This window comes from Aotus nancymaae, unplaced genomic scaffold (genome assembly GCF_030222135.1).
Source record: "Aotus nancymaae isolate 86718 unplaced genomic scaffold, 86718_ANA_hifiasm-v0.15.2.pri h1tg000065l, whole genome shotgun sequence".
In the NCBI taxonomy this organism is placed as follows: Eukaryota; Metazoa; Chordata; class Mammalia; order Primates; family Aotidae; genus Aotus; species Aotus nancymaae.
The window spans coordinates 13,687,827-13,700,936 of NW_026988480.1; the positions used below are offsets into that span (position 1 = coordinate 13,687,827).

At 36.7% G+C, this 13,110-nt stretch overlaps 1 protein-coding gene across 4 annotated transcripts in view; it reads right to left on the reverse strand.

Moving 5' to 3' along the window:
• SUGCT (succinyl-CoA:glutarate-CoA transferase) overlaps positions 1–13,110 on the reverse strand; it is a 691,493-nt gene that overhangs the window by 411,463 nt on the left and 266,920 nt on the right. For all 4 annotated transcript variants that reach the window (XM_012473534.3, XM_064366749.1, XM_064366747.1 and 1 more), the window contains one exon: positions 5,394–5,465. In XM_012473534.3, the coding sequence (XP_012328957.2) occupies positions 5,394–5,465 (72 nt within the window). The remainder of the gene's footprint in view (positions 1–5,393; positions 5,466–13,110) is intronic.

The following is a 13,110-nucleotide window of genomic DNA, read 5'->3' on the forward strand; positions in this document are numbered from 1 at the left end:
GGCAATGTCTTAATGTTTGCTTTCATCCATTAAATATTTCAAAGAATTCACTAGGAAAAGAATAGACCATTATATTCACCCAGATATTTACTATTTATGTTGCCTTTCCTTCATTTCTGATGCTTCCAGTTTCCTTCTGAAAAGATTTACCTTCTGTAAATGAAAAACTTCCTTGTAAAATTATTTTAGAGCAAGTCAACTGGCTACAAATCCCTTAGTTTTCCTTTATGCAGAATGACTTTATTTAACCTTCATTCCTTAAGGATATTGCTACTGGATATTGAAATCTAGGTTGGCATTTCTGTCCATTCAGCCTTTTAAACATGTTGTGCCACTTCTTCCTGGGAGCATTGATTTCTGACAAAAAAAATATGCAGTTAATTGAGTCACTGTTCCCCCATAGATCATACATTGTTTTTTCCTCTGGGTATCTTTCTAGATGATTTTTGTGTAACCATTGTGTTACAATTGTCTATAGTATTGAGTGCAGTAACATGTACCATGATGTACAGGTTTATAGCCTAGGAGGAATAGGCTATCCCATATAGCCTAGGTGTGTAGTAGGTTATACCATCTAGGTTTGTGTAAGTACACTCTATGATATTCACATACCACCACCAACTGACACATTTCTCAGGATATATACCTGTTGTTAAGGGACACATTATATGTTCACATATAGATTTTTTTCAGTTTATCACATTTATGGTTTACTAAAATTATTAAATCCATGAGCATTTAACTTTTACCAAATTTGGTATATACAATTGTTATTTCTTCAAATATTTTTTCAGCATGTACATGTTCTCCCCTCATTCTGGGACTCCAATGACATAAATATTGGACTCTGTTATTGTCATACATGTTTCTGAAGATCTGTTCTTTCCTATTTTGAGTAAGAAGGAGCTATCTTTTTTTCTTTCTATTGTTCAGATTGAATAATTTCTATTGATCTATCTTCAAGTTCCTTGTTATCTTCATTGCACTATTGAGCTCAACTAGTGAGGTGAAATTTTTTTTCTTGGTTATTATAATTTTAAATTTTAAATTTTCCCTTTGGTTCTTCTTCATACCTTGTATTTCTTTGCTGAATATTTCTATATCCCATTTATTTAAACAGTGTTTGTGATGCTTCTTAGAGCATTGTTATAATAGCTATATAAACATCTTTCTGAGTTACTTCCAACATCTGCGTCATCTTCGCATTGGCATTTATTGATTGCCTTTTCTCACACAAGTTCTGGTTCTTCATATGCTGAGTAATTTTGGACTGTATTCTGAATATTTTGAACTATAACATAACTATATTATGAACCACTGGGCCTCGTTTAAATTCTAAGGAGAATTGTTACTCTTGCTGTTTTAGCAGACAATAGACCTGGTTACATCCAGGCTGCAAGTTCTAACCCACCTTCAATGTGCTTTGATTCTCATGTTGACTAAGTTTTCAAAGCCTTTGCAGTGTTATTTGAGTCTGACTAGTATGTGCCAAACCTAATGGTCATGTGACAACCTGGGAAGTTGTCTACTTATTAATTCAGTTCCTATCATCTTTGGTATGCTGATTAGGATCAAATTAGTGCATATGCAAGTAAGGGATGATCCCAGGAGTTCATAAATAATGTCAAGGATTGCTACGTCAAGATCTTCTCTCTGCAATCTCTATAGCATTTTCCAGTTCCCTGGGGCTCCTGCTTTAGTTATCTCATTCCCCAGCGTAGTTTCAGGGCACAGGCCATGCAATAAGAGGACGGAGGGGAAAAAAGCAAGAGGGATTCAATCCTTTCTTTGGGATCACAGCTCAGCAATGAAGAAAGTTCTTCTTTCTCAGAGTTGGCTCCTGCTCATCTGCTGTTTCCAATACAGGATTACTTGGAGTCTGGGGCATAAGAAAATGGAAAGAAGGGGGAAATAAACTATTTCCACACTCCCTCTGACATTACAGCTTACTTGTTCATGTTCTTTGCACCAGGAATAAAGAGTGTTTCCTGGATATCTGCTGCATTGCCTAGTGCTCACTTCCAGGTTTCAGGTTCAACTATACTCAAGTGAAGGAATAACTAGAGGAAAAAGCTGGTAAGTTGACTGCCAGTTAGAGGTACTTCAAATTCGGGTGTTCTCCCCCAAATCTCTTACTATTTACTTTTCAAAGTCTTTTAAATGAATCCATGGAGCACGTATTAAAAGATTTTGAATTCTATCCAGGTATGATCACCATGCTTGGGGTAAGAGATAGGGAAAGGTATGTTTACTCTATCCTCCCCAGAACCAGAATCATCACATCTAATTTTCATAGATGCCGTTTATTAAGTGCATATGAGCAAGGCCTATTCTAAGTGCTTTACTTCTCTAACACTTAACAAACCCCCAAGTTCTATATAGGTATAATTATGTATTATAATCTTCATTTTATATATAGGAAAACAGATGCTTAGAAAAGATTAAGGACCTTGACAGAGTTCACCTGCCTAATGACAAGACTTATAGTAGGCTTTAAACACTATACCTTGGATATATTATATTTTGGAGCAGGTAGTCTAAAAACCTGCTCCAAAATTACCTACAATGCTTCTTAAAATTGAAGTTTCCTCTATCTCACCCCAGACATACTAAAGCAAAATCTTTGGGAATTGGGCTAAAGGACATTCCTATGCATACTACATTGAGAATCAATGTATATTCTCTCCAATGAAAGAAGTCTTCAATCTACATTACTTTCGAAAGGATGTCAATATTCAATACTTCATATAGGAATAACCATTAGGGGTGGCATCCATCAGCTTAAAATAGCTTACATATGTTCACTTTCCTACTTTGCTGTATCACGGTAAGGAACATTAAGTAGGACTCGTCATGAACAAAGTTCATTTTATTCACAAGAAGATTATCTGGACCCTCAGACTTGAACCCAACATTCTTGCTCCCACTCCAACCCTTTATAATGAAAGCTCACTAATACACCTCCTCTCCAAGAAGTATCAGTCAATCACTATATCAATTCTATTTTGGAAAGAGACCAGGCATAAGTCAATTCCACTCATTTGTCACAGGCAGTGCTGCCACATTTCTCCCCAGGAAGTAAAGCTGCCCCATCTTTTCTGATGGAGCATTCTTAACAAAAGAATGGTTTTGAGGGGCTTACTATGAAGAACTGGGAACCTCATCCTCTATAAGCCCAGTTTGAATAACAAGGCTCTAGGTAATAAATAAATCTGATTGAAAAAAATTGCTTAGAAGAAATCCACACACTACACATGACTGGGAAGGGAGGAAAACCTTGCTTCAGAATGGAAGAATAGAAGATTTTTCTTAGGTAAGAAGGTTTTTAGGACAAGTTTACATGTAAGGATATAATTATAAAGATTGAAAAAGTCAATCAGATTGCAACATTCACAAAGGATGCCTAGTTAATAATGTAAATAACTCAAGAATCCTGTACACATAAATCTTCTGAGAATCTCAAAGAGTTTTATAGACATTGGCTTAATGGCTCATAACAGGGATTATCATTCCTAACTCACATATGGGAAAAGCAAGGTCAAGTGTGCCGTTCTTAAGGCCCTCTGATAGTCTACTTTATAAAAAATGTGTTATAACACACCATAACAATAAGTCATATTTCAGTACTAAAACTTCTGGCAAATATTCTGCTTTGAAATAAGAACCTTTGTCGAAAACTGTTCTTATGGATATTTATGAGGAAATTCAAAAGTGCTAACTTGATCCGCAGTAATGAATCAAAACTAAAAAGAACTCAGTACAGTTATTTTCAAAAGTAAAGAGTATGTCAACCAGTAATGTTTGCTGCCTGGCCCTCCCACCCCCAACCCCACCACTTTCTGGAGAAAGAAAACTCCAAAACATATGGCCCAGGAAGAAAATCTGTACTCGTTTATAGCAATGAACTGGCTTTTACATCTCTGCAGTTAGAGTACGCAAATTACTTCACAGGCAACAGCTTCCGTATGTTTCATATTTTTAACATTGACCGTTCATAATAAAGATTCTTTGATCCCAGATCAAATGTTTGAATCGATTTTCCCTACACTTACTCAGAGTCACCATTTAAAAGGCTCCCTTCTTTCCCAACTCAGATGTTTCTGCCCTTCCTGCAATCAGAACTATCTCCACTTGTCACCTTCTCCATGGTCCTTCCCACTCCTTTGCTGTGGTTTTTAGCTCTGCTCCCTAACTTCTCATAAGAGGCACAGTAATAAATAATTTTTGTATATAATAAGTTAACTACAACAAATGAGATTCAGAATTTTATAGGCATCTTTGATTACACAGAAAGCTCATGGTAAAATTTAGTACAAAAACTGATTGTCTCTCAAAAAAAAAAATTCTCAACAGGTAAGGCCTTTGTATATATTTAAGAAAAATAAAAATGAGATTCTATTCCTTGGATTGAAACTAGAAGAAGTGAACAGATACCAAAGGCCTAAACAAAACACCAAAGTCTTGATAAATAATATAAACATCAAATTTTTTTAAAAAAGGAAAAAGCCTAGTAGGCCAGGTGCAGTGGTTCACATCTGTAATCCTAGAACTTTGGAGGCAGAGATGGGCAGATCACTTGAGGTCAGGAGTTCAGACCAGCCTGGCCAACATGGTGAAACCTTGTCTCTACTAAAAATACAAAAACAGCAGGGTGTGGTGGTACACACCTGTAATCCCAGCTATTCAGGAGGCTGAGGCAAGAGAATCACTTGAAGTCAGGAGGCAGAGGTTGCAGTGATTCGAGATTGTGAAGTCTAGTAAATGCTACAAGTTTGGAATATCCCTAAGAATAAATTATTTTAAATGATTCCAAGGCCTTTATTTGAAGGCTTTGTTGAGAAGGAACGATTTTAATATAATCTTAATTCCTAAAACCTTAAAACATAAATTCTTCAGAAAGGTACTCATTAAATAAAGGTTAAATTGAAAAATAGTTTTAAAATTTCCAGTAGCAAATTAAATATGGGAGTGACTTAGCTATAGATGGGTCCAATTAACCTGATATAGTAAAAGAGAAAGAGAAGGAGGGAGAGAACAAAAGGAAGAAACGAAGGCAGGAAGGGAAGGAGGAAGGGGAAAAAAAGAAAAAAATTCCAGTGTTAAAAGTCCCTTTAAAAATGATTTGTTTTCTTTTCCATTTTGGTTGGACTGGTAGGCAGGTCAAATTTTAGGACAATTTAAGCTACTATGATTCTTCATCTTAGAATACAGATAGATACCACAAAAAAAATATTGACTGTTAATTTGGACTCTGCCTTGTCTTTCACAAACATGAAAATCCTATACTTTTAGGTGCCAAGACAGGGGGCCTAAGTTGGTTATGACCTGGGCAAAACTGAAATTTCCCTGGCTTTGTACAAGATCATCAACCAAACCCAGTAATTACAGATTACCTTGCACATGGTGGCAAACTGCTGGTTACTTCCTGCTCCAACTACAAGATAGCCATCCTTGGTTTTAAAAGCCTAAAAGAAATAAATACACAGGTAAATATTATTTATATGTTGACAAGACCACAAAAGTCGACTTTAATTTCTAAAATATCTATATGGAAAGCTTATTCTAAAGTGATGTTATTAATTCAATATCAATTGATTTGTTGTCCCCTTCATCTGTAATGACATAGGAGTGCCACCTGCTCTCACTTCCTCACGAAGACCACACTCTAGTGCCCTCTGTCATCAGGATGCTTATTATCACACTGAACTATACTTTTTGACCCCTCTATTATTTGGTACTGTAAACCATTTCTTCCTTCATGAACCTGTTCTTATCTTGAGGCTCTGTCCAGGTTCATCTCCTAGCTCTCTGTTTCGCACATACCCTTTCTGCAGAATGTTCTTCTCCTGGGTCTTCAGCATTCCTTAAGCACCTGTCTTTGGTCTTTCACTTCACTTGCTTCTTACAGTAGCCACTAGCCACGTGTGATCATTAAATTTAAATAAACTAAAATTAAATTAGCCAATCACAAAAGGCCAAATATTGTGATTCTATTTATATGAAATGTCTAAAATAGGTAAATCCATCAAAATGGAAAAAACACTAGTGGCTGCATAAAGCAGTGGAAGCTGAGGAAAGATGGGGAGTGATTGTTAATAAATACTGGGCTTCTTGTCAGGATAATGAAAATGTTCTAAAACTGACTGATGGTTGTATAACTCTGAATACACCAAAAATCACTGAATTGTGCACTGTAAATGGGTGAATTCTATTCCAATAAAGCTGTTATTAACAATTAAATTAACAATTCAGATCCATAGTCACACTAGCTAAATGTCAAGCATTCAATAGCCACATGTGGCTAGTGGCTATTGTATTAGCCAGCACAGACAGAGAATATTTCCATCACCACATAAAGTTCTGTTATACAGTGCTGGTAGAGTGGAACTGGGAGATTGTATTCGTCATGTCTTAATCTTAGTCTTCATCATCCTAGTAGACCTAAAGTGATATCTGAAGAATGTTAGGCAATTAATACATAGTCGGTAAACGATAATGAATCAACCAAAGGATTGCTTCCAGGTAATACAATGGTAGCTAATATAGATCTCAAGTAATACATTATAACAAGGTTTTATTCTATTTATATTGTTGCTTGATTTGGTCAGGAATGTTATTAAGGAGATATCACATAAACCTTAAACATTGTCCCTTGTCCATGAGGGCAAAAGGAAAGTTAGTGTCAAAAACAATGCATTAGTGTTTCTCAAACTACAAAGAAAATCTGCAACAAAGCTGTGAGTGAGGTACAAAGGATTTTGAGCCAAGGTATTGCAAGGAACTATTGACAACTGTGAAGCTACACAGGTTGTCTGCTTGCTTTTTTGTGGAGAATGATGAGGTAGGAAGTGAATAAGTAAATGTGAAGTCACAATCTGTGTTGGAATGTATAATGTGAAGAAAAGTTTTCTAAATTTTGGATCAGACATATTCAATAAGTTTATATTTTGTAGGGTGTTCGTGTCCTTTTAGTAAGTGAAGAAGTGTGTATTTTCTCCTGCAGCCTCAAACATATATTTAAATATATCTTTTATCAATGTGAAAGTTTAAATTTTTAAGAAACTTTCAGATAGCTGAACATGTGAAGGTTCCTGAAGGATGACATGCCCCAGGAGGGAATGGAAGCTCCATACCCCTTCCTATACCTTGCCTGACATATCTCTTCATCTGTATCCTTGTTAATATCCTTTATAATAAACCAGAAAACATAATAGTTTTAAGCAAAGATAACTAGTCAATGATCATTGAAAAGTGAAGAACTCATGGCACAGCTGAGCCCCAGAATATAATCAGACTAAAAGATCATCAAATCGATTTTATAAAGATTCAGGTAAGACTATGAGTTTTATTAAATAATTATTTGTTCCCTGTTACTGCTACAGTATTTATTTAATAAACATATTTTAAATAAGAACTTTAAAAAATAATACTTTATCACTATAGAAAATTGGGTAAGTACAAGACAGAAAAAAACTGCATGATATCATTACCCAGAAGAAGCAACTACTAATATTAAGTAGCCATTCTTCTTTCTCGTTTATTTGTATGTACTTTTACATTATTAAGGAAACTACCTTTGAGAGAAATATGACAGGGACCTGAATTCTGCTAAGATATGGCATAGTTAAATGATAACCAGCACTATTCTCTTGCTTACCTTTCTATTAGGATTTACTGTTTCAGAAGTCAAAGATGTGTAACTTCTGAATTGCTCCTACAGATAACATCACTGTTGTCAAAACCTCCTAAGATAGGTCTTTAAGATATTTTTCAGACTTTGGCAAGACTTGGCATTCTGGTGAATGACCTGACTCTACCCAGACCAGTGAGTCATAGGAAGGAAGTGATACAACAAGTCCTGGGACCCCCATCCAGAAACTCACTCAGAGTACTAACATAATAATTTGGATGCTCCTAAGATTTCATCCTCAACCAATCAGTAGCACCCAATCCCTCTTCCCCCGCCTGCCAAATTACTATTTAAATCACTAGACTCCAAGTTGTTTGAGAGGCTGACTTGAGGAATGTCTCCCATACTTCCACTTTGTTGTCCCTGTGATTATTAAACTGTTTCTCTACTGTAACACTGATGTTTCAGAAAATTGGCTTTTATCTCTGCAGCAGGCAAGAAGAACTAGTCAGGCAATTACATGAATATCTTATTGTACATGAATTTCTAGACTGCATTTTTTTCATTTAACATCATATCACAAGCATTTTAAAATGTCATCGTTTTTAATGACACAAAATACCTTTTTCAAAATTTGCTTCAACATTCTAAGTTCATTTAAACTGGAGGGGTTTTTTTGGTTTGTTTTCTGTTCAAATCAAGCCCTATTTCATATGTTAATATCACAAATAAAAAATTATTGAATTTCACACTGAAACTCTGAAGAAAATGTCTGGTCCAACTAAGATCCTTAAAAAGCCAACCTTGCCCCAGTAAGTCCTGGGGGATAAAATAGCAAAATGAATCCCAGCTAAGACATTTATTAATAATTAACTTTGTGATATCAGACAATTTACATAATTTAAGAGCCACAGTTTTTACATCTCTAAAATAGGAACGATCAGTACTTACCTTTAAAATTATTTTGACTAAGTTAATAAAGTACACTGATTCATGTATTTGGCAAATATTTGTCGACATAACTTACTATGTGCTAGGCTCTAAGTACAATGGGTAGAAAATGACAAGACAAATGAGACATATATTCTAATAAAGTAGCAGGCATTAATCAAACATTCACATAAATAATTACAAACAGTGACAGGCACTGGAAAAGAAAAGTACAAAACCGAATGAGATCTTACTTTTTTTTTTTAAAGAGACAGGGTCTCTCTCTGTCACCCAGGCTGGAGTAAACTGGCATAATCCTAGCTCACTCCTGCCTTAAACTGCAGGGCTTAAAAGATACTCCTCACATAGCCACCTGAGTAGCTAGGACTACTCAGATGGAGTCTCATTGTGTTGCACAGGCTGGTCTTAAAATCCTGGTTTCCAGCAATCCTCCAACCTCAGCCCCTCAAACAATGAGATCTTGGGGTACGTGGACCTAATGTTGTCTTGGTTGGGAGCTATGAAGCCTATGAATTCTCACATCCCAGCTCTGAGATCACTAGAAAAGTGGTCTCAGAGCTGGGATGTGAGAATTCGTAGTTATTAACTAGGTAAAGAGCTAGAGGAGAAGGAGGTCATTGCTGGCAGCAGGGAGAACTATTTGCACAAAGGACTTATGGTGGGAAGAAGCAACAGCTCAAGAGAGAGAAGAGGTAGAGTAACGTGGTTGAAGATGCGGAGGTAGGCAGGGAGCCAGATGAAGTCAGAAGCCATACGAAATATTTTATTTATCATAAAATTAATGGAAAATCACTGAAATGACTTGAATGATCATGTTTATCTATGTATATATATATACAGCTATATATAGAGAGAGAAAGGACTCTAAATAACTCTCCCTATATATAGCTCTCCCTATATATAATTATATTTATATACACAATACTATATTATTATTTTGTTAATTGCATTTTAGGTTTTGGGGTACATGTGAAGAACATGCAAGATTGTTGCATAGGTACACATGTGGCAGTGTGATTTGCTGCCTTACTCCCCTTCACCTATATCATTTCTCCCCATGCTATTTCTCCCCAACTCACCACCCCACGCTGTCCCTCCCCCATTTCCCCCAACAGACCCCAGTGTGTAGTGCTCCCCTGCCTGTGTCCATGTGTTCTCATTGTTCAACACCCGCCTATGAGTGAGAACATGCAGTGTTTGATTTTGTGTTCTTGTGTCAGTTTGCTGAGAATGATGTTTTCCAGGTTCATCCATGTCCCTACAAAGGACGCGAACTCATTGTTTTTGATGGCTGCATAATATTCCATGGTGTATATGTGCCACATTTTCCCTGTCCAGTCTATCATCGATGGGCATTTGGGCTGGTTCCAGGTCTTTGCTATTGTAAACTGTACTGCAATGAACATTCATGTGCATGTGTCCTTATAGTAGAACGATTTATAATCCTTTGGATATATACCCAGTAATGGGATTGCTGGGTCAAATGGAATTTCTATTTCTAGGTCCTTGAGGAATCGCCACACTGTCTTCCACAATGGTTGGACTAATTTACGCTCTGACCAACAGTGTACAAGTGTTCCTGTTTCTCCACATCCTCTCCAGCATCTGTTGCCTCCAGATTTTTTAATGATCGCCATTCTAACTGGCGTGAGATGGTATCTCAATGTAGTTTTTATCTGCATTTCTCTAATGACCAGTGATGATGAGTATTTTTTTCATATGTTTATTGGCCTCATGTACTTCTTTTGTAAAGTGTCTGTTCATATCCTTCGCCCACTTTTGAATGGGCTTGTTTGTTTTTTTCTTGTAAATCTATTTTAATTCTTTGTAAATTCTGGATATCAGCCCTTTGTCAGATGGGTAAACTGCAAAAATTTTTTCCCTTTCTGTTGGTTGCCAATTCACTCTAATGACTGTTTCTTTTGCTGTGCAGAAGCTGTGGAGTTTGATTACGATATTATAATTATGATATAATTACTACTGTACTTGGTCCCACAAGAAAGGAACTCCTCAGTGAAGTCTAAGCCCTTAGGTCTGACTCAGTGAATTCTAAGCCCTTAGGTCTTGACTCCCAGGCCCTCATTGACCCTGCAAATCACTCCTCCTTCTCTTTTCCTCATTTTGTTGGTTGCCTCACTCTAAAAGAAAGCAAACCAAATGGTAACATGTCATGCACACACACCACTAGCAGAGTTTTGATCACAGGGAGAGCTCAAACTATAGGCAGCAAATTGGGCTGTAAACAGTCAGGACTGGAATGTGTCTTCTGTAAGAAATTCAAGCCTCAGGAGGAAAGAAACGATTACTTCTGCATAAAATGATGTGAGGAGACAGCAGCAAGGGCAAGTGTCAGAATTTTTAAAGGACAAGGCCAAAACCAAGCCTTGCCTCACAGGAAACCAGATTGTATTACTCCTGAAGAAAGACATCCTTCTCACTAGGAGATGTGCACATTCAGGGGCAACAAGATTCACTGATAGGGAGACCAAACAGAAATGCACATTTTCTTCATATGCTCATCATAATAAACCTCCTTTCCTGGATAGGGAGATCTTTGTTGAGACTGAGGAAATAATGATGAGTCAAGGAATTTGATGACACAACAAAACTGAAGAACTTCGTTATCAAACTGGGAGATACAAAAGGAGAAGGGCATGAAGATTCCGTGTTTAGTTTCTCTATTTAGAGCAGCTCCACACAGAAGATGTGATCACCCCTGAGACAGAAGATACAGAAGTGCAGACTATGGAGCAGATGTGAAGGCAGGGAATTGAGAAGGTCAATTGAGAATTACTGTTGCTCCTGGAAGTTTCTACTCCTTTCCAGACACTTTACTTTCTGGGCCTCCAGGCATGTTAGCCTCATTTGATGACATACTAATTATTAAGCTGACTAAAGATGAAAACATAAGGATTTCAGAAGCCCATGTCAACACAATATGTCACATAATCAAGTGGTAAAAGAAAAAAATGTACAACTGGAAGTTCCCATGTTATCTCCTTAAGTAACTTTATCAGTGCATCTAGTATTTTCCCAGGCCTAAATGAAATGCAAAAAAATTAGTAGTATGTCTACTTAAAAACAAGAGCATAAACTTCAAGCCTTCCTGGGGCTACTTACTTTTTAACAAGATTTTCTTCCACAAAAGGTAACCATTGCTAAATGACTTCATCATCCACTGGAAAAAGACATTCCATGAAGTTTAACTCACTGCCATGAGAATGTTTTCTGGAATGCCAAGCAGTTATTGACTTCTGGTTCTGTGCTAGTACATCATGACAAACATAGAGCACTATTTCCTACTGCTGACAGTTCAGTTCACCTTATGGCGCTGGAACTGCACTGAGCCAGATGGCAATGAGGCACAGACTGCTTACAAATCAAGAACAGTGTCATCTATTGATGGAACGATGCCACAAATGGTAGATGAGCCTTGGAGTCTCCAACTCCACCTACCAATTTGGCTTTGGCCATTTTTTACATGGAAAAAACCATGTTGAGAAGGCATTGCTAAATATAAGCCCTTGCTTTGAATTAGGTATTCTAGAGTAGCCTTGAAAGCAACATTATTTACTGCTTTCCTACACCAGATCCAGGCTAGGATTTGTTAATTCCATTATGGGAAGTTGGAATGCTCACAGAAATCTTTGAGGTGCCCCAAATAAATTAAATTTTACTTCCAATCAAACATATCTAGGATTTTCAATTACTCCATTTGTGATACTGGGTGTAGAGGTAATGACAAAGAGGGAAATGGGCAACCACCTCACATATTTTCTATTCTTTGCATGTTGTCAATGGATATTATTTTTCTTATAAAAATTTTTTTTGCGAGGAAAGCCTGCTGTTATTCAAGAAGGCAGTTATCATGTATCTTGAGCACAATATAAAATGACATATAGAGTTTTTCTTCCTGAGGCATATGGGCCAAAAACTGGTTTTAAGAAACCTGAACTAACTGTATTATAAAGAATTCTGACCAGATTATTTTGAATAGCCTACCAAAAGCATCCACTGCTTCATAGAAACTAAGCAAAAAAATGCTAGACAAGAGGCCATATTGATTTTTCAGGAATACCCCAAGGTAAAAATGCTTTGAGCATACGAAATATTTTTAAGTACTCTTTGTTGTATCTCAAACATGCTACAACAATCACAGTTCTGTATCATCTATGTACCATATATGAAAATATCATTTCTGACAAAGCCTACATTTACCTCAGACTAAAGGCATTTACAGAACAGAGCTTTAGTCAAGCTGTCACCATATTTCACTACCTACAAGCAAAGAATCAAGCTAGAAAAAATAGTAACTTTAGTTACAATAAAAATATTCTAAATTGGCTTACATAGTGTATTGCCAATAATGTTTCCCAAGCATATATGCCCATCATATGTCCAGGATTATCCATGACAAAACACAGGTCATACATAGTGAGACAGAGATTGGAGGAGGCCCTGAAATTAGGCCTGCCCACTAGACCTAAAGTGGCATTAGAGCACAGGCCAAGGTGACAGCAGAGTTTCAT